This window comes from Bradysia coprophila (genome assembly GCF_014529535.1).
Source record: "Bradysia coprophila strain Holo2 chromosome X unlocalized genomic scaffold, BU_Bcop_v1 contig_128, whole genome shotgun sequence".
Taxonomy (NCBI): Eukaryota; Metazoa; Arthropoda; class Insecta; order Diptera; family Sciaridae; genus Bradysia; species Bradysia coprophila.
Window position 1 is genome coordinate 1884878 of NW_023503295.1, and position 22983 is coordinate 1907860.

General features: G+C 35.8%; 2 protein-coding genes across 2 annotated transcripts; both read left to right on the forward strand.

Moving 5' to 3' along the window:
* Positions 1 to 603: 603 nt before the first annotated feature.
* LOC119067721 lies at positions 604 to 14458 on the forward strand. Its single transcript, XM_037170838.1, has 4 exons — positions 604 to 1239; positions 12835 to 12982; positions 13106 to 13400; positions 13644 to 14458. The coding sequence occupies exons 1-4, from the start codon at positions 1223 to 1225 to the stop codon at positions 13802 to 13804; spliced, it is 621 nt and encodes a 206-aa protein (XP_037026733.1). The 5' UTR covers positions 604 to 1222; the 3' UTR covers positions 13805 to 14458.
* A 5410-nt stretch (positions 14459 to 19868) lies between these two features.
* On the forward strand, positions 19869 to 21318 carry LOC119067723 (glycine-rich selenoprotein-like). Its single transcript, XM_037170839.1, has 4 exons — positions 19869 to 20044; positions 20170 to 20254; positions 20725 to 20844; positions 20908 to 21318. The coding sequence occupies exons 1-4, from the start codon at positions 20026 to 20028 to the stop codon at positions 20978 to 20980; spliced, it is 297 nt and encodes a 98-aa protein (XP_037026734.1). The 5' UTR covers positions 19869 to 20025; the 3' UTR covers positions 20981 to 21318.
* Positions 21319 to 22983: the final 1665 nt, after the last annotated feature.

Sequence of the window (22983 nt, forward strand, 5' to 3'; positions counted from 1 at the left end):
TTGCATTATTATATTGTATTTCCTCAAATCTGTTAACCAAACTTGCCCAATAAAACAAAATCAGAAAAATTTGCTAATAATCGCACGCTTAAAATCAAAATCCTGACATTCATCTATTAATATTGCATAAAATGACGATTCAGAGTGACATTTACTTGTGCCTATTTCTTTTGTTTCGATAAATTTGTCCCAATCATCGAATTAAAAAAAAAGACCATCAGCTACATGCTGTTCTCAGTTTATGGATTTGGAGATAAAATTTTTTGATTTTATTAAGTAAAAAAAAAACTGAATGAAAAAAAAGTGTTTTAAGTCTTGGCTTCAAGTTGACCTCTAACTTTGCATATTATTGACTTTTTAATCATCTCCATCACATCTCGAATAATAATGTACATATCTGGATTGAACGACTCGGTATTATTTAACGGTTATTGGTTTCTTTCGAATTTTTATGATAGCAACGGTTGCAAAATATTTTTAGCATTTCCCTAGATTGATTTTCAATTTCGGTTGTGGCTGTTTTTTTTTTTTTACTTCATTCAAATTCAGAACACCTTAGGTTTGGGATGGATAAATAAAGGTGGGCATATAGTGATAGGTTGGAAGTTGAATTAACTAGTTGTCGATCGAACGGAGTGCGAACAGCATCGAATCGTTTTAATTCTTATAAACCATCTGGGTAAAAATCGTCAGTGTGATCTAAAGTTTATCGAACGGAAGAAGAGATTTTTTGTTATTTGATCTGAAAAATTACTTTGTCGTTAATTCGTATTGACGGCAAATCGACTCTGAGTGAATATCCGAACGAATATTAAACTTTAATGGACATAATCTGTGCATAAAACGAAGAACGTTAAAGTTGACGTACAACTGATTAATAAAAATCGAAGAGACACAATCACAAACAATTATATATACCTACCTACCACCTCAACCACCAGAAAAACAGAAAAACAACCGAACCAACAACCAAAGTATCGAACTATTAAAATATTGTTCCACAGTATCACATGTGCTCAGTCAATGAATAACGTGAAGACTGTTTGGTATACATACACCTTTCACTAAGAATTTCGATTGGCTATTTAACCAAATTAACAACTTATTGATTGTTCGATATTACGATCATTCGTGTTTAGTGAACTAAAAGTGAAGGTGTTGCTTTGCATTCCGTACAATTTGATCGTTGCTCCGCAAAAATAATTTTTTTTTATTAGACACAATGAAGACAGTGAATATGTGAGTTGATTTTTAATATTTTCAATTTTTTTTTTTTAATTTTTATTTTATTTTAAATAATTTTTAATTTATCACTCGGTTAACTTGGATTGAAATAAATAATTTTTATCTCCTGTAATGTCATAATATTCACAATTTGAGTGTCACTTTTAGAATCAAAATGGGCCAGATTTAAACACGTCATTCACAGGACGTTACGTTTATTAACTGAAAATTTCGACAATTGGTCATTTGCGCACCGCTATCTTCGATATTTTCTCATTTATTCACGGCGAACTTCGATAATTTCACATTTATTCACTGAAAATTGACAAATTCTTGACAGTGTACTAGATGTGTGTTTTATTTGTGGGGAATATGAATGAGTGACGGTGTCATGGCGTGTTGATGTTTCAGTTTGATTTTTTTAAATTGGTTTTTATGGTGATTATGACATTACAGGAGATAAAACCTTGTTCCTAACACGGTAGTAAATGGGGGTTTTGCGCACACGATGTGTTGCCGAACTCGCTTCGCTCGTATCGGCAATCTCACATCTAGTGCGCAAAACAATCCCATTTACTACCTTATTATGAAAATAGCTATTTTTTTGTTGAGAAAGTGTTTAAATGCGCTCTTGAAGCTTTTTGTGCGTGTTTTATTGGAGAATGAATTGAGATTATAATGGACACACACAATTTTTTCTTTCTTTCTTGTACTTGACAAGTTTCGATGATCGTTTGCCAGATATATTTTCAGACCTCAGACCTAAGGCTATGGAATTGTGTGCTACTTTTTATGTATTTTTTTGTTTTGATCACATAATGTTATGATAGGGATCGTTGATTTCAACAAAGCCACTAGATAATTACCGAAATTCATTTGTACTTTTCCTGTGTTCACATTGCCTTGAAACTTATACATGTAGGGGTAATTTTCCCTATCTTTCGTTTACCACCAGACATTTTTGGCGCAATGGTTCGATGGTGAAGTTTGTTTGTTAGATCTCCACTAACGTCAGCAATAAAAAGATTTCCTAAGAACCGTTTAACACACAGTTAAAAGTCGAAAAACAAAAAAAAAGAGCTGTGCGCGTAAATGGGTTCCATTTGATGTTACTACCTCTTAAACGATTTATTTAGTGTCGTGCATTAAAATGTTAGTGGAGTTGTAAGTAAGAACTAAGCCGTTGGCCGCCATAAGTAAATGTATTTTGTCAATTAGCTTGACAATATGAACAAGCAAAAATGTATCTTGTTATTTTTATGCACGTTATGTACTCCATTATCGCTTCAAAGGCGCCAACAGTGTTATAACATCTACCCTAGGATAATATAGAGTACGCACTTGCATGGCACCTTGTTATTTCGATTGATGGATCATAGCTCTTCGGCTCGGGCTCCAAATTTCCCATTATTCAAAACAACAAACATTTATTTCCATTTTTTATGAAGTTGGCTGCTTGGTTGCCGGTATTTCACCGATTAGCTCCACCTACAAAAGCTCATAATTAAAAATATCATGTCGATCACGTGGTGTATACTGCCGCTTTGGCACGCTAGACAATCACAGTACAAATCGACTCCTGTCGTAATTTGTTCATTTAATGGATGTTGCAGTCAATTAAAGCTAAGTTACGTGTTGGCCAGTAATGAATCATTTCGTCATCGTGAAACCGTCTGAATAATTCTTCTTTCTTAGCTTTCTTTCGCTAAAAGAAAAAAATTAGGAATAACAAGTGAAGGCCACGCAAGGCAGCACAATGACCGTGTCGCAAGTCCTATTGATGATATTCACTGTGGATTATTTTGTAAATTGAAATTAGTATATTTGGCCGGCATTAGCGACTCCGAAAATAAATTGAAGGCATGACCGGTAGGCTGAGTATTTTTCATCATAAATTTGATTGAATTTTCTTTTAAATTAGTTTCTGCATTGTGGAGCTTTGAATTAACATTCTTGTAGATATTCAGTCTGTCAAAACACCAGAGATGGTTCTTCCGTTTAAAACATTTCATTTGTCAGCGCAAGTCTTAACCTGGAAGGTGAAGAATCCTTTTTTCTTTACGAAACTCGACAATACAAATTTCTAATTAAAAAAAAAAAAAAACCACTCCGATGACACAGTGGACAAAACACCCGACTCCTGATCGAGTGTTCATGTGTTCGAATCCCATTCCACACAAATGGGCGTCAAGTAAATGTTTTCGATTAGTTGCGAATTCACACTCGCACGGAATGAAATTTCAATTCGGTGCTTCCGAGAACATAAGCTCACCAAAGTTTGACGAAATCAAAAGGTTTTTTTTTCTCAATCACTATGCGAAACAGTGAGTACATCATAATCAATGAAAGTGTAAAACAGGTATGGTCTATTGTCCGCCCGGAGGACATAAAAATTTGATTTTCGTACTTAAACGCACTCATTTTCATATTATTTTGACATAAAATGTGAGTGCGTTTAAGACGAATTCGCCGATCGACCATACCTGTTCTAGACTTTCATTGATCATAATATCGTGTCCTTGTTCACCATCACCACGATGACGACTGGTCTAATTACCCCAATTTATACATGAAAATAATAATAATAAAAAAACGGCTTTATGTAAGCGGTATGTAAACATATAACACAACGTCTTCGACACACCGAAAGCATTACATAAAATCTGAACTACGTCGAAATTCGTTACAAAAATGAAACTCTAAATGAACGGACACGACTGGATAAAATATCACGATTTTGTGCATCGAACACATATTGGCCAACAAAGTCTGTCTAGGAAAGAGTGCTGTACGTGTATCACCTTCTGCCCCGAAGTGGCATTGTTGTTATTATTTTCGGTTTCTTCGTCTTCGTTAATTTAATAAAATTAAATCATAATTTCAATTGTAACTTTTACAATCTTCTCCATCACCAGACATGACTATTCGTCTATATGTATAAATATCGCTTGTTTATTCACGGAACTGAAATTTATTAACTATAATTTTATGTTACCGCATAAATATGTAATAATAATCTTGGTAAATCGCCATTTCTAATGAAAGGTCATGAAAAAAAAAAATAATTCATTTACATCCAGCCAAAACATGAAACAAAAATCGGTTATATCCATATTGTATCCAACATCTATATTTAAATGTAATAAACTTGTTGTTGGTGTGTCGATTTTGAGTTAGACCGAGAAATAACAAAATAAAAATTCAAGAAAAAAGACAACAACCGCAACAACAACACCAACGATACAATTTTTTTTTTTTCAATGATCATTGTGAATTAAAAATTCATGGTGTACGTGTAACGTCAGTTACACATGAATTATGGAATGAAATTCAAAAACGATTCGGTTTAATAATTAATCTCTCAAGAAAAAAAAAAAATCACAAACTATTTCGATTACAACTGTTCCGATCCGAAAACCAGTTTATTTGTCCTTCAGAAGGCACTTTCCCCATTTAATAATAAATAATATTTTTAATATCGCGATACAATTGGTGAATATAACGGAATGAAACTCGCCAAATCAAGTATATTTGCTATGCACCCATCTATAAATACACACACGACAAGAGGAAATAGTATTTTACATGACTATCGGGATAAAAAAGATGAAAAGCAGTGTTCGTGAGAATATTGTTCGGCCGAGGCGTAGCCGAGGTCAATAGACACACATAAAAGAGACTTTTCAACTTATCCTACAAGGCGTCTTTAGAGAATGCAATTCCAGCACTCGCCTCCGGCTCGAGCTGGAAACCTCTCACGCTAAGAAAATAACTGTTAAATGCATAAAGAAAATGACTGTTACATACTGATCGAATCGAAAATAGTGAAAAGTACGGTTTTCGACGCATGTAGCATAAAACATATAAAACTGCAAAACCAACCCCCTGTAAATACTTTATGTAAAGTACAGTTTCCACTTAAAAAGAGCACTCCGTTTAGCCTCCGTTTACATGACAGTTGTAAAATAGAACAAAAGAACTGTCACGCAAACGGAGTGGAAATTGAATTTATTATACTTAAGTATAGTTTCCACTTAAAAAGAGCACTCCGTTTAGCCTCCGTTTACATGACAGTTGTAAAATAGAACAAAAGAACTGTCACGCAAACGGAGTGGAAATTGAATTTATTATACTTAAGTATAGTTTCCACTTAAAAAGAGCACTCCGTTTAGCCTCCGTTTACATGACAGTTGTAAAATAGAACAAAAGAACTGTCACGCAAACGGAGTGGAAATTGAATTTATTATACTTAAGTATAGTTTCCACTTAAAAAGAGCACTCCGTTTAGCCTCTGTTTACATGACAGTTGTAAAATAGAACAAAGAAACTGTCACGTGAACGGAGTAAAAAATTGAAATAAATTCAATTTCCACTAAACGGAGTGCTCTTTTTAAGTGGAAACTATACTTTAAAGTGAGTAGTATCCGGGAAAAGTAAATTGTTTTACATAATTGCACCAACAAGTTCATTCCACCGATTTCAAAGTTCATTTCACGAAACGATAAATGCGAATACGTTCATCAATCGCTGTATGGCAATTTATACCTATATTTTATGGCAGTTACTGTTTTTTTTTTTGCTGTGTGGATACAGTTTAAAATGACAACTCCTGAATTAATCATATCAATTTATAAATTGACTTCAAAAGCAGTGCCATATGAAAAAGCCTGGTCACACAAATTATAGCGTTTGAAATTATAATTCCCTTGACTGAAAGTCAGGGTCTTATGAAAGAAAATACCCTTAAATGTCCGTAACGCTAAGTTCACTTTGATATTTTGAAAATGTTCTACATTGGCAAAAAACGTTAAATACAGAAAACGTCCGTACACTTGTGGACTCGATAACTCGAGCAATTCTTTACCGATTTGCAAAATATTGGTTTTAATCGACGGAGAATGAAAATCATGAGGTTAAGTTCGTAGATGGGCAATATTGGAGTAATGAGATGGGAGTAATTCTCAAGAGATTTTTTTACTTGTTACCGCGATAACTTCCATAATTCTTATCCGATTTTCAAAGATTTTGTCTTAATCGACGAAGATTGAAAATCTTGAGGCTGAGTTTGCAGATGGATAATATTCGAACAACAAGATGGGAGAAATTCTACACAGGCGCTTTCTCTTGTTACCGCGCGATAACTTGAGTAATTTTTACCCGATTTTCAAATTTTTTGTTTTAATTGACAGAGAATGATATTGGAGTAGTGAGTTTGGAGTAATTGTAAATATAACTTGTTATACCACGACATTTTTGCAACGGATTTCCAGAAAAATTTCTAATTTGACGATTTGTGAAATTCTGGATTTCTGGTCTAACAATTAAGAAGTACTTCCCAAAAGAGTTTTTGCTTGCTTGCTTGAGAAACTGATAGCTCTAGTAATTCTCAGAGGCTTCAAAAATCAATTTCGACCAGTAGCGTAATTCATGTGGTTAAACTCGAACATTGGAATTTAATCGGACTAGTAATCTGGGATATACGACAATTTTCGCGTGAAATCCGTATTCTTAAAAAGAATTTTTTTCGATCCTAAAATGTTTGAACGAGTGTGAACTTTGCGGCCAGAGCGAAGCGAGGGCCGTAATTCACACGAGTTTTATTTTTTCAAGAGGTAGGCAGGAAATACGCCACCTTTTCAGCGCTTTTAGAAGACTATATAGGAGACTCATATTAGGAGTAAAACGTACGTCGCTAGACCTTCCACTCATTGCGCTTTTTAGGAGACAATATTCAATCGTTGTAAATATTGTTTGTTTGTATTCTTCTCAGTGTATGTATAACATACTCAAAAATGCCTCTCCTGATCACATCGTGTTATAATTTCCTATTTTCCGTGTTTAAGGCTTATGAATATTTGAACGAGTGTGAACTTTGCGACCAGAGCGAAGCGAGGGCCGTAATTCACACGAGTTTAATTTATTCAAGAGGAAGGCAAGAAATATGCCATTTTAAAAGAGTTTTTAAGTACTCATACTTATTGGATGTAAAACATCGCTCGCTGAACCTTCGATTCACGCAGCTCTGAAGAAAATTAAATAAATTTTGAGTTTTCTAAAACACCCAGTGAAAATAAAAGAGATACTCAATTAATGATGTAGCAAAGAGACTAAGAGACCATTCTTGTTTCGCTTTTTCATCTGACTATAATTTTGTGTTTTTCAAAACAACAGCTTTTTTAAAAATGGTAAGACAACTGAGACTGGAATTATTGAAAGTATTGATAGTCAGTCAAGGGAAATGACCCACCCAAGTGGTGGGGCCTAGTTTATTGGTAACGACTTAATTCAATGTTAAACTCTTTTTAATCGGCTCTATTGGTATACTATTACCAAATAATTAATAAAATTTTGTTTTATATCTTCCGCATTATTCAATGATTTTTATATGACATATAAGGTTCATTCAATTTTTTTTTTCAAAAAGTCAAAATCAAAAAAAAAATGTTTAATATCCAAACCAGTAAAAAAAAGTGTGCAGACACATTCAACGTGAAAATTTGTTAATTCGATTTACCTTATATTTGTCAAGGTCATTATTGCTCGATTCTTTTGAATATTTTTCAATAAAATTTGGTCATCGAAATGTAGACGGTCGGTTTTTTTTGTTGTTGTCTTCATTTCATATTTTATATCAACTAAACCACCTAATTTATGCATAACATTTCTCATCATTACTTACATTGACATAGAAAATGTGCCGTTGATCATCATACTGTTATCTAATCCGAACGTGACATTTTACATTAATCTTTCAGTTGGTTTTTTTTTTTGGGTTGTTGTTCAAAGTAGGAAATTTGGAAATTACCTTATTTGCATAGAATGGTAGCTCTTCAATATTGGCTTTATTTTTCCATGACCAACAAAACGAAAAAAAAATGGCAGAGTTTAGTCTGCATTGTTACATACCAAAATAAAAACTCATTAAAATTGAACGAACGACTTACTCGACGCGGAAATATTACCACAAACAAGAATTACTGGATATTAAACCAGAATTTCGAATTATAAGCAAAAATTTTTGCAGTTTTATTATTAGAATGTTTTCGAACCGAACAACTGAATAACCAGCAGCCAAAGTTCATTTGAATAAATTGTGTACTTGGGGAGAATGGAGAAAATAAAACGAAATAATTTGATTTTATTTAACTTGAAAATTGGAGCAAATATTTACGAAACAGATTTCGTGCTAACTGGAATAGCAACACAACAAAATATTGGATTTAACTGTGAGAACCTGCATCATTGTTTGCATTGGTGCGGAATAATTAATTTTATCCCATACTTTTCGGTCAGTATAAATTTGGATAGCGTTTATCATTGATACCGTGTCGCCATGATGAGAAAACTTCATCCGATCTCCAGTAAATAAGCTAGTTCTGATGCTCCCAAAATTTTAAATTCTGAACCGGACAATTCTAGAAGATTTTGTTGCAGAGAACTCTAAAGTACATACCTCGTAAATATCATGTATAGATATTTAACATGCTTTGCTTTCCCTATGATCGAAAGTGGCTTATTACACACCTAGGGAAAAAATTGGGTTAAGTTTCAAAAACATGTAAAATCCACAACAAAAATCGGAATAAAAGTTGAAATTTCTCGTTTTCGTGTGGTTGTTGACGTCGGCTTCACACTGAATCAACAAAATTCACACGTTAACTCGTCGTTTCAAGTTTGTTGTCTTTTGGTCAGTTTTTCGCATTTTCTGGCCGTAAGACAGCAAAATACCCTACTGTCTCGGTGGGAAATTTTCTGATACGACATTTGTAATATGGGTAATTCCATGGTTAGTTGCGTTACAAATTTCGTTATCTGTGAGTCATCAAGTTAATTGTGTTGGCTATGTTTTGCGGTAACAAATCAGTCAATAAATTTTCTAATACTCAGGAGACACAGTGCTTTCATACCAACAAGAATTGGAATTTTTAGCCTGCGAAGTGTGACTTGTGTGATCGCAAAAGTCGGCGGTTAGTTGCGTTACACGTTTGTCACTTTTCGAAATATTTTCACCAAATGTAAACTGATTTCGGTAAACTTTTTTTTCCCTGAAAGCTATGGTCAAGACGCGCAGTTTAATATGAGGTTGGTAGCCCAAAATTTGTGGGAGATATGTCTATAAAAGTGATATTTTTCAGGGGTCATTAATAGCCAGAATTTCTTTTTGTTTCGGAATCGGTGGTCGGCACCCCACAGAAAATGTTGCTTTGGCTCAAAACCGTTCAAAACGATGGTTACAAAACTTTTCGAGATAACCTCGACGAGTTAAAATTCGAGGATGACTTTTATCACCACTGGGAAGCTGTTTTCACCTACTTTACTCACCCAACTAATATGATTGACTCAAAGTTATTTTTCTCGTGAAGTCATATGCTGTAGCTTTCGAATGGCACCGATCTTCAGTTTTTATTTGAAAAAATGTAACTTCGGCAACGCTTGGGTCGAAGTGATTTTACATTACTTCAAAGCAGGATGAACCAAAAATCTTCAAAAAAAATTAATTTCGTGTCATTTGAAGCAATTGTGGAATTCACATCTACAGGAAAACAAATTTACAAAAATCATTTGACATTTATTGAGAATATCTCGGAATGTCGAATACAAACAAACACTTTTTGGTCATATCTCCCCGAGACGTTACGTCAATGACCTCATGTTGGTGTCAAACTACGCGTCTTGTCAAAAGCTTTCAGCAAAAAAAACGAGCCATCAGAACAGTCGGAGCGTTTGCTGCGACTGAGCCCCGTACAAACCCGTATATCTATTGCGTACGTGACCCTAGTGCGTCTGTCACCCTACTTTGACCGTAAGCCTATTGCGCCGGTTAATGTAGTTAAAGTAAAATTACTATGTAATATGGACATCTTAGAAATTGCGCATAGCGCAATTACGAAGCCCCGTACGACGTTCCTTTCAAATAAAACAAAAATTTCAAATAGCCCTAAAATTTTAATTTATTGAGTATAAATTCACATAGGGCCTAGTATCGGCCTCAGTCCGAGGATCCAATTTTTTTTTTCAACTACATTCTATTCGGCCTTTGATTACCTTCCAAATGAAACAAAAAATACGAAAAACGGATGAAATTTGCTCGAGTTATATGTAAAATACACATAGGGCCCTAGTAGCGGCCTTAGTCCGAGGACCCAAATTTAATTTTTTTTCAACAACATTCTATTCGGTGTTCGATTATCTTTCAAATGAAACAAAAATTACGAAAAACGGATGAAATTTACTCGAGTTGTATGTAAAATACGCATAGGGCCCTAGTAGCGGCCTTAGTCCGAGGACCCAAATTTAATTTTTTTTCAACAACATTCTATTCGGCCTTTGATTACCTTCCAAATGAAACAAAAATTACGAAAAACGGATGAAATTTGCTCGAGTTATATGTAAAATACACATAGGGCCCTAGTAGCGGCCTTAGTCCGAGGACCCAAATTTAATTTTTTTTTCAACAACATTCTATTCGGCCTTTGATTACCTTCCAAATGAAACAAAAATTACGAAAAACGGATGAAATTTGCTCGAGTTATATGTAAAATACACATAGGGCCCTAGTAGCGGCCTTAGTCCGAGGACCCAAATTTAATTTTTTTTTCAACAACATTCTATTCGGTGTTCGATTATCTTTCAAATGAAACAAAAATTACGAAAAACGGATGAAATTTACTTGAGTTCTATGTAAAATACACATAGGGCCCTAGTAGCTTTTCACTTCTAAGGCCCTAACTCACAGTCCACTAACCCGATTTTAAAAAACTTTTTTTTCCTGGATTGGTATTGACACTACCTATCATTTGCCGTGTCATTTACATTTCCATCGTTTATTTTGCCATAAATATCACCAAAAGACCTTAAATCACTTAGGTGGCCCTAACTCACGAAGGGCCGACCCGAATATGCCCATCTTCGAACTTAGCCTCACTATTTTGACTATCTTTCAGGGAAAAAAAAAATTTTGAAATCGGATTTGATTTACTCAAGATATCGACGTGACGGACAGACGGCCCAAATTTTTATTGCGGATTCGTCATCTATAAACATAGGCAAACACTTTGCCCTTACCGTCTGCTTCGAATTCCATCAATTACACACGGCATCGTAATCCTATAAGCCCCTTCGTACTTCGTACGGGGCTAAAAATTTAATGAAATCGGTTCAGGTTTCGTGAAATAAACTAGAATTTTCAAAAATTTGCTGAAAACAAGCATACATTTTGATGGTGGTATCTCCCCGAGATTTTCGGCCACCGACCTAATATGGGGCTTAAACGACGCGTCTGGTCAACAGCTTTCAAGGAAAATCCGATAAGCCGAAATCGCATTTCAATTGGTGAAAATATTTCGAACAGTCACAAATTAGCTGGAATATATATATACAACCTCACCATCAACAGAAAATGTACCAGCGAGACAGTAATGTATACTGCTCTGTCTTTTGTTTACAGAGTCCCAAAATGTTACTTTTATTAAATCACTGGCCAAAAGGTCAAATTAGAAATGATGAAAACTTTAAAGCATTAAAAAATGTCTCTCTCAATCTCTGTGTCAAATATGTACAAAAGTCAGTAATTAACCTAAGACCAATTATTAGTATTTGATGCAATTCGTAGTGTACATCATAAAAACGATTTGTTGAGTCTTGAAATATTAACACTACACCAGACCTGTAGTGCTAACCTCACGCTTTCTTATGACCTCTAAAAGCATGTACAAGAAATCCATTCTTTTGTCACGAAGTGAATCGGATGAGTTAAAGAAACTTACATTGTGGTCGACAAGTCGGGAAATTTCATTTAGAAATAAGCGAGGACATAGGGTCAATTCTGATCTTGTATAGAAACATTTAATGTTTAATCAAATGAAGTACAAGATTTTGTGTTGAATACTGAGCGATGCTTTGAATGCACTAATCAGAACAAGAACTTTCCAAACAGCGCCCTTAGCTCAGGAATTGTAACTCTTGTCCCAAAAAAATCGGAGTTGTAAATAATCAACACTCCGTAGGATTTATATGTATAACAAAGAAAAGGTTATTTAGGTCGTTCTTCTATTGAGTAAATTTTCAAATAAAATCACGAAAACGAACGTATACAAAAGATCAAAGCTGAACCCACTTTGTGGAAATTTGATTAACATTTTAACCAACAATTACAACTCATTATGCTATTGCTAGTTGAATTATTAGCTCTCTGCGTGGTATTTTGGTATTTAATGTGAAATCTCATACGTGTATTATGTACTTGAACTCAAAAAAAATAACGTGATCTTATGAGGCGCAGACTGTAAATAAAATTGCATAATGCAAATTGCCTGGTTTTGGAAAATAATAATAAAAAAAAACGTTTTGCTCAGTACAATTTATTGAGGATTTTTTAGTGGGATAAATACCTGAAATATCGTGGCGACAATTCCACATTAACCGGTCTTTGGATGTCTGTTAATTTCACTTACAAAATCGATTTACTGACTTATTAATAGTTTGAATGGATTTTTTATTGAGATTTCGCACTAAAAGCAGAGGTTGAATAAAAACTTACATTTTCCATATAGAATGGAAGACATTTTTGATTTTTTTTAAAAATAAAACCAACTTTTTCTCACCTTTCAGTTTATACGTTGCGCTCCTGGTGGCTGTTATCACAATTGCACAATGTGAAGAAGAAGCGCCAAAGAAAACCAGCGCTCTACTTCGAAGAGCAGCCGGACGTAATACTTTCACGAAGACAACTACCACTACCTCACCACCACTTCAAGATGTAAGTTCTTTTTGATCATCTTACATTTATCATGCGAGTTCCAACGAGATGTCAGAACTGAAAGCTGCATTAAAGTTCTCCAAACAAAAGCTTATTCCGAAAAATCGTTTCTCCTTTTATCAGGAATATCAAGACGAAATCGATGAAAATGGCGAATATATCGATGATCAAGGTGCAATCGAAAACGGCGATGCATCCACAACCACAACGACAACGGAGCCAGCGAAAAAAATTGGTCCAATCATTCGGCCATTCCGTAGTAACGACGATTTATTGAGCGCATTGAAACGGCGCCAACAAAACATGAAGTCGATCAAGAAAGTTACATCGAAGCCGTACGTAGAGGAGGAACAAGAGAAGGAAGTGGCTCCAGTTTCGCCGTCCAAATTGAATGCAAACAACAAACCAATCGATCGTCGTAAGTATATAATCGGACAGTCTAGAATAGCCAAGTAATTCCAAGGTTTTATTTTGTACATCAGTTGCAACCGGATTTAAATAAAACCTTGGGGAATACGCACCTTCAGTGCGTATTCTAATTCGAAACGTGTATACACTATTACACTACATAGTTATAACGCAACGTTTTTTGTTAACATTGACTACTGGAGTCGCCTACATATCCGGTAAATTAAAACTAAATTGTTTCTTCTGTCAACAGATTCGATAAATGCGAAGAAGAATCGTTTCGGCGGTGGCAGAGTTTCAAGTGTAGTAGCATCTGAACAGCACGACACACAACCACCTGCTGAAGAAGTAACACCGCAGCCAACAGTTAAACGGCCTGCAAGATCTCGATTCGGATTCAATAGGAGCAATTAAGATCACTTGAAGAGTCGAAATTTTTCCTCGTTTTTAATTGGTTCTATTTGTGTTGTGTAAAATTTAAGGGAAAAAAAATATTTATTTGGATACAAAATCCACACTATGCACTCTAAATAGTTTATTTTTTGCTTGTGATGATATCAAACTACATACGGTAGTGTATTTACATAAAATAATCTACATTCTTTCTCCTACTCTCTTTCTGCTACTTTCTCCCTTTCTATTTGTCTTTGCGAAATTCTAAATTTTAAAGAAGAAATTTTTCTGCTCTTCACTTCCTTCGCATTTACACCGTTTAGCTCTCTGTTTACTTTACAAAAGTGGAACATGTGGAAAGAGTTTTCATTGTTTGACAGTAAACGGTGAGGTAATCGGAGTGACTGCGTTTTAATCCACACATATTTTCTATTTAAAACTCTGTTAATCTATCTCTCTCTCTCTCCCTTCCTCTGTCATTGACTCTCTGGTAATCTGAAATCTTACGCAAATTAAGCAAATTAGAAATTTTGTTCTTCCGTTTCTTTTCTATAGTGTTTAAGGATACTCCTATGATTTTAAAATTCATTTGTGTTAAATATTTATGTTTTTTTTTGTAATCTGTCATGTATTGAGCATTTTATGTGATTTACAATTAAATCGTTTTCGTACAAATTTTTTAGTTTTATTCTGTTTGCAGAAATGTGTTACTTCTTTACTAAGCAGAGGACCCAGAGTCTTTACTAAGCAGAGTTTAGACCACGGTCGACTTAGCATCGTAGTGCTATAGGCTGAGCTGTTCCGCTAAGGATAAGGCTGGTATTAGCCGAAATGTTTAATTTAGTGCTGTTGCCGAAGTCTATATTTTGAGCTTGTGCCTAAATTTTAGTGTTTTCGCCGTATATTGTGCCTTGTTCTTCGTGAATTTAAAGTAAAATGTTTGCACCGCATCGATACACACATGGCGAATATGTTCTTTGTTCTCAACAATTATTTCATTATTTGCCGTGATGTGGGTGGTCAAAGTATTTCTTTCTGAGCCTGTAATTTGATTTCAGGAATTAAACATCCAGTTTCAAAGCTGGTATGTTCGACACACTGAAATAATTTGGAAGGAAAAAGTCTGGCCGAATTATTTTAGCTTTGTATATGGGCAAATGTGGCGCGTCGATTGTCTTCAATGCACATTATGTACGTATACAATAGCAGTGGTGTGATCAACTGTCAACGATATTCCGAGGTAAATCGGTCAAATTTGCTCTGAGCTGTGTTTTGTACGTGGTAAGTCAGGCGAACTTGTATTGAAATGGAATATCGTGTGCAGGCAGTTGCGACAAGCTTTGCTATGCCTAGCTGATGTCCCACTCAGCAGTTATGTTGTTGCTTTGACACTCTGTTGCCTTGTGCCAACCGCCGGTTCAACTTCCAATCGGTTTGTGGAACGGAAGTTTTTGCCTTGGATATGGTTCGCCAACGGGACCGTTCCAGTGAGCGAAAATTACATGTTTGCCTTGGATATGGCTTGTCAGCTAGACTTTTCCGATGCGCGAAACCTTTCGAGCTACAGGGTGGCTGAGGTCAGCGGGTGGATAAGTGATGGCATACTGCAGAGAAGGGATGGCAGGTGGTTCGGTTCTGTTTTTGTCGAGGCCCAAACAGGAAAGTCATTTCGATTTTATGAGTAGACCTGGATTGGATTTAGTCGCATAAATAGTTTGGAAGGGAAAATTTCCGGTATTATTGCGAATACACACAGCTCTGTATGAATAAGTTGCGCGTCGATTGTTTTCAATGTGTATGCATACAACAGCAGTGGTGTGAATAACTGTCAACAATGTTCCGAAACAAATCAGTCACATTTGCTCTGAACTGTGTTTTGTACGTAGTGGACCAGGCGAATTTGTATTGATTTCGGTTTACGTTGTGACAGACGTACCGGCGCTTTGGCTAGCTGTCGTCCCACTCAGTGGCTATGCTATTGCTTTAACTGATAGCTCGCTACAGAGAAGAGATGACATTTGGCTTGGTTCCGTCTTAGTCGAGGCACAAGCAGGAGAATTTTAACGATTCTACAAATGTGTAGAATACCTGGATTGTCCTCGACACCCGGCCGCTGGCTATGGTATGAGGCTTGCGATTTAGAAAGGTCGGGAGAGGTTGATGTGTGGAGAGGAGGTCCGGAAAAGGGCTTCCAAAAGACCTTAATGATGACTGAGTAGCACAAGGGATCCCAAGATCTGTGTGCGTCGATCAGAAATGGTCGGCTCAAACTGACGAAATCTATAAAAAAAAGCAGAGGACCCACCTGGTCCGCAACAGCTAGTTCTCAAGAAAAAAAAACTATTTTTGAAGCAAAAGTGAAGTATAGCTGCCAAATAGAGTACTATTTTGTATGAAATGTTTTTTTTAGTGTTTTACAGTTGTGTGATACATTGTCACATTGTGACATTCCTATATCAAAACAATGTTTAGTAGTAGACAACAGACAACATATTTCTAAGCGCTACAAACCACTACCAAAAGCACTACATTCACGCCGTAAGTGCGGTCGAAATTCAAAATCTTTCTCACGCAAGTATTTCTAACGCAGCGTCAATTTCATACAAGGAAATGTATTTTTCAGTTCACTTTTTCATCAACTCGTTCACTTGAAATTCAAATTTAAGGCACACTTACCGTGGATTTACATAGCAACGTAAAAGTGACAGATGCAATGTTTTTTAAATACTGCAACCCGAAATTTCATTCATAAAATTAAAATTATGAATGAAATTTCGAGAGGAAACTCTTTGCATCTGTCACTTTTACGTTGCTATGTAAATCCACAGTTACGGCGTGAATTGACAAGCTTTTCGTTATTCTCATCGATATAATTCACGCCGTAAGTGCGGTCAAAATTCAAAATGGAAAGTGCGGAGGTCTTTTTAACGTAGCGTCATTTTCATATCGAGAAGCGTTGAAATGAATTTTTTGGTTCACTTTTTCATCGAATCGTTCACTTAAAATTCAAATTTTAGGCACACTTATGGCGTGAATATACTGTAGATAATGAGACACGAAAAACGAAATTTCGGAAATATAGCACACATACAAGTGCAAAAAATACGAATCACAATACAAAACGAAGAGAAAAAGGAAATTGAGAAATGTGATCTTTCCGCATAAAGTTGCTTTACCCTTTATTATATCGATGGTTATTCTAAATGCAACGGAAGAAGCACGTTTTTGTAACTTGATTGGCGCGAGGACAATACACTTATTCCGAAACTTTTTTTGGTGTCTAGACTCCTTATGAAGTTAAGTATGGAAATGAAAACACAGCAGTTGGATTATTTGTGAATATTTTCACAAACAAGTATAAACAGTTTTGATTGGATGTGTGTATCAGCTGAAAAACAGATAAAGCAAAATCATGCTGAAATTTTCCAGCCTCTGACTGTATTAGGATGAATCTTTCAACCGATGAACCGATTTATTCAAGGATCGATGATAGTGTTTTTTAGGAAGTAGGTTTATATTTAACCTTATCATTCAATCTTTGAAACGATCATCTTCATGGTCTATGATCCAAGGCGAGAGGAACAAGAAAAAAGATACAACGCTGTGAAGTATTATAAAAAAATAGGCCACCAAAAACTAGTAATTTTATGAGTGCATTCAAACCATAAGACCGCTTCAATTCAAAATGAACGAAAATGAAACGCACACCACCCAAATCAAAGGCAGCTGTAGCTGCAAAGAGAAACGCGAAAGCGACCTAATTAGTAGCTCTTTCGAATCGACTTCGTCACACTAGAGCTACGCAGATGTTTTTGTATTTGTAATTTTGATAACTGAAATAAATGAAATGAAATTATCTTCTCTTCGCCTGATGTTCTACTGTCAAAATTGACAGTATCAAAAAAATTAGGTCACTTTCGTATAAACGATTATGCTTTGTTGAACCCAAGGCTGTATACTTTGGGGAGGTCACGCAGATGCAGATACGCGGGTTACACACCACGTTTCATACAAAAAATTCACCACGCCATACAAATTCAATTTTGGTGAATTTGTTTGTATGGAAAAGGTGTGTTCCCGCGTATCTAATAAAATGGCGATCTGCGTGACCTCCCCAAAGTATACAGCCTTGGTTGAACCATGTTCCATGAAAATATATACGCCTGAAATGTAAAAATCTTTATAAACATAGCTAACGCCGACCCGTACGAAACACCTATTCGTATCAACAGCCTTTAATGTGAAACTCTTCATTTCTCTTACTTCATTTTCTTCTCTGCTGAAAAACTATTCTTCCTTTTAAATCACTTACATTATCCACTCTTTGCCTTGTTATCATATACAACTAAATTGCCGGAGGCAATATAGACAGCGCCGTACGAAGTCAAATTTCACTGTAAATAAACATTTCACAGAGGAATATGCTATTATATAGCTCTATATGCCTGTATATAGCTCAATATAGCTGTATATAGGTATATATAGATGTCCGTATATGGAATCCCTGAAACCCCACACACATAACAAATTATTTCCATGTTAACAGAAACTCTCTGAGTATCATTTTTCCCAAGATATTTCTATTTTACTAAAATCCAATATGGCCGCCGGCAGCCATTTTGTTAGGAGACCGGAAATAGTACCGACGCTTTAATACCTTTCAAACAAAAAAAAATTCATGAAATTCGGTCAAAATTTACTCGAGATATTGTCAAAATACACCACGTTCACTGTACTTCCGAGTAGCCAGATAAGAGCTCACTCCAAGAGACCTAGCTCACGCTCCGGAGAACATAATTTCATAAAAAATTTTTCCCCTGATTGGTACGGTCAATACCTATCTAATAAAGCTAAAACAGACGAAATATGTTCAAATGTGGCCGACCTACAAGCAAAAACTGCTTGCCGCCCTGTGCCTGTTCCACACCAAGGGGTCTAACTCACGAGTCGGTCATCCGATTTCCATAAACTTTTTTTTTGTCGATCGGTATTGTAAATACCTTTTATTTGACGTATCATTTACGAGTATAGCGTTTAAATGTCCGGAGATATCTTCGAAAAACCGTAAAGCACTTATTGGGCCCCAGCTCAGGAGGGGTCGATCCAAAATCACTCATCTTCGAACTTAGCCTGTCTTTTGACATTACCAAACGGGGAAAAAAAGAATTTTCAAAATCGGATGCGTTTTACTCAAGTTATCGTGCAGACAGACAGACGGACGGACGGACGTACCGACGGACATTTTTTTTCTTGCTGATTTGGCATCTCTGGACAACCACAATAGGTTTCCCCTTACTCAGGGAGTCCAATTCGACGTGTTACAAACGTATGCGTAAACCTATAAGACCCCAGTACTTCGTACGGGTCTAAAAATCTTAGACTAAGCATAAGCATACCGGTATTTCGTACGATAAAATGTGGTTCGGACACCAGTTTGTGTAAGAAACGCATTTCGTACATAACAATAGATTGTGGTTTTGAGCACTATTTGACAGGACTCTCAATGATTGACGCTGTCGGCAAGTCGGTCACTTCTGTCACCGAACAATATTTTCATGGAAAATGTGATCGAAAATTTAATTTCCGAACAAATGATTTTGATTGTTCAATTTCGTATATCAAAACGACCGACTCCAAGGCAGTGCCATCGCTGATTTTTGCGGTAGTGACGATAACAATTTCCACAATCTATTTTACGTAGAGTTTTCACTAACACAAGAAGGCCTTGGAAATTTTGATCCTTCTATTAGGAACATTTAAATTTTTTGCGCTAATTTGGCCATCAATTTAGTAGGGAAAAACTCACACTATCAAATATTACGTAATTCTGTTCAAAACTTGGCAAACTGATGAAACGCAATACAGGAGAGCCGAGAAGTTTAGATTATTTTGCTGCAGCGTATATCTATCGCGTGATAGAAGTGATACAAATGTTTTCATGTGATACCCCAGTTCTTCTATGTGATATTTTTAGTCATAAAAAAAAATTGCGAAATCATTGTGCTCGTTCACTATTTGAATTTTTGCGCCAATGTAGTTTTTGGTTATTAAGTTGGTTGCTCTGAACAGTCTTCTGTTGAATGGTTTTCGGCCCGAAATGTCACTGTCATCATTGAAATTATTGTTTTTTATAATTTTTCGCAACACTTTACACGAATCATCGTCAATTTCGTCATTTTCAATGTTGTTTCTGGTAACATCCTACGTTTCAATGTTGACACAATAAGTTGTCGCTTATTAAGATGGTTTATATTGGAAGAGGTGAGTTTTACATAGATCAACATAGTGCTTTTTCGAGTCAGAAGTCAATGAAGAAGTTGATTTACAATATTTCCTCAAGTGAAAACGTCTCAATGTTTAAATAACTAATTGGTGTTCAATTGTAGATGGAAGGGTACTTCAACAACAGCCATGGAGTATTCAAAGAGTGGTTCAAATGTTTTATGGATTTTTTGCTGTTGTCTTGATGTTGTAAGTAATTTCAGTTTCAAATATCATGTGTAGGCGGTCGCGAAGTTCATTCTCAAACGTCCTTCAGTTTGTGTAATTTGGATGGTTATAAAAAATCCCTCAGGTGTTACCAATAATATTTTAGAGGTTTGCTCGATCGGGTGAATATTATGGTCTTTTCATTGGGTTGCCTGTGACTATACATGTTATTGCATACACCAGCATCCGGATCTTGTACTCCCGCTCCTCTGGAGATCTTGCATGGAAGTGAATCAAAGTGAGGATATCAATACGCTCACATTTGTTTAGGTGCGTTTCGTATCCTCACTTATCGATTTTTCCTGCCCATGAAGCATCATGTTCACCAAAATAAACTTTAGGACAAAATAAAATTTCCTAATTTCGTGTATCTTAATCATCGAGTGATGCAGCAACAATTCGACTTTTAAAACCTCAATGTTGACGCAACTCTCTCTTAATTTTTCTTCTAGCTTAAGATCCCTATTTGAGCCGGTCACGAGAGCTATTGACACAGCCAAATCTCAGTCTAGACGTAGTGGTGGTGGTGGTGGAGGAGGAGGAGGTGGCGGCGGTGGAGGTGGTCGTGGAGGGTAAGTCGATCGAAATATGCTTCTTACCACATTAAATTTAAACAAAAAAAATTATTTCAATAGACCGCCTGGTCCACCTCGTCGAATAGGACGCGTTACAACACTTTCCGACTGTACGATTCCTGGCGGTGGGTGAGCGCGGTAATGTGTTTTGTAGCGTTGTAGCTTAACGTGCAAAACACAGACACACCCATAGTTTAATCAACGAATCTAAAAAGTTTCATACTTTACTATGACGAACAAGTTCCAAACCTCATCGCAGGCGGACTTGATCTGAAGAATAGTTTCGCTTGGTTGAATTCTAGATGCATTGTGGACGGATTGCATGAATCATCTATAACTCAAAGACATTATAGTTTTGTGCCATCGGTTTATTATGTTAATAAAATTACTTACACTTATACATTGTATATTCCCTGGAATTAAACTGTAAAAATAACATTCGTTAAATCAATAAATAATTGGGCTGAGATATCATCGATTTTTACTACTTCCACATATTTTGTATGGGCATAGAGTTATAATGAACCGAGCGGTGAGTGTACCTATCCGCGTTAATTAAATACCAAGAGAGGCAGTTTCGTACATTTAAGAAACAGAATCAAAAGTTTAGTTGCTTTTTCTTTAAATTTTCTAAGTTTACAGAAATTAACGAAAAAGAACTTTTTCGGTAAATTTTGGTAAATTTTGACAATTTTCCGGGCTTTTCAGTATAAAAAAATCCCCAATAAAAGATCCTGGTCCTTAGCGGACCGTAGAGATTATAATCTTTAAATCGGATGCTCTGTCGTGCCGCAAACTGCATATAAAACTATTTACTTAAACAAATAAATAATAATAAGAGTAGGCTTTGCCGTAATAAACCAGGAAAAAAAATTTCTGCTCGCGAAATTTTTGAAAATTCTGCGGAATTAATAAATTAAAATAACATGCAGAACTCATCAGGAGGTCCTGCAACACCCGGTGGATCGGGAGTATGCAATATGAAAGAATTAATTCAAACGACAAAAGAAAATTATGCAAGACTTTTCCCTGATGACAGACGATGGCCTTGTCCATTTTGCATGATAAAAAGCAATACAATGATTCAATGCAAGATACATATTAATTCTGATCACCCAAGTATTTCCGCAATGGACAAGAGTGAATTTTTCACTCAAGCCAAGCACCAAAGCGAAAATGCAATCAACCCTTCCAAAACGAACAAGCCACAAGATATTTCGAGTGAGGGTTTAGTACTGTGTCCTGAATGCAATTTTATCGCAAAAAATGAGAAGGGTTTAAAGATACACAGGAATAAGCATAAGAAAAATGAGGAACGGCAGAACGAAAATGAATTCCGACGCAAACCAAACAAATCAAGTCAGAAAAACGATTTACATGAATTTTTGAAATTAAATCAAATTTCGAATTTAACTGTTTCACTCAAGAAGTTAAAAGCAAACACAAGAATTATAAAACGAATTCCTAAAGCAGCTCGTATGTACGCATCGGCAGAATATTTGAAAATTGTTCAGACATGCAACGAAAATGGAAAAAACATCTTCTGTTGGGCAAAACTTTTCGTTTTTCCTTACGTAGCTTTCAAATCAGTCGAGAAAAAGAAGAAGAAAAATGATGTATCGATTGCAACGATCGTAAAAAAAAACCTAGATTTTTGGTGTCAAATACAAAATTTGGATTTTGAAGAATTTTTTGAAGAAATTTTCAAGAATTTGCCACTGCGAAATAAACCGCCGAAACATTTTGATGAGGAAAAAGACAGGCTGAAAAGGGTGAAATCTAAACTAGAAGATGGCGACATCAGAGGTGCAATTAAGTTATTATCTTCAAGCGATGCAATAGCCCCAATGAATGCCGATACGTATGTAAAGTTATTGGAAAAACACCCTGAGTCAAAAATACCAATTGATATCATTGACCCACCGACGTCTATACCGAAAATACCATCAACCTCAATATCAGAAACGAAAATAGCGATTCTCAACTTTGCTAATGGTAGTGCAGGAGGTATAGATGGTCTACGTCCCCAACACCTAAAAGACATGATTGGCAAAGAAATTGGCGAACATGGAACAAAACTTTTAGAATCACTTAGCACCTTTTCGGATGTTCTTTTGAATGGCAAAGTAAATCCAT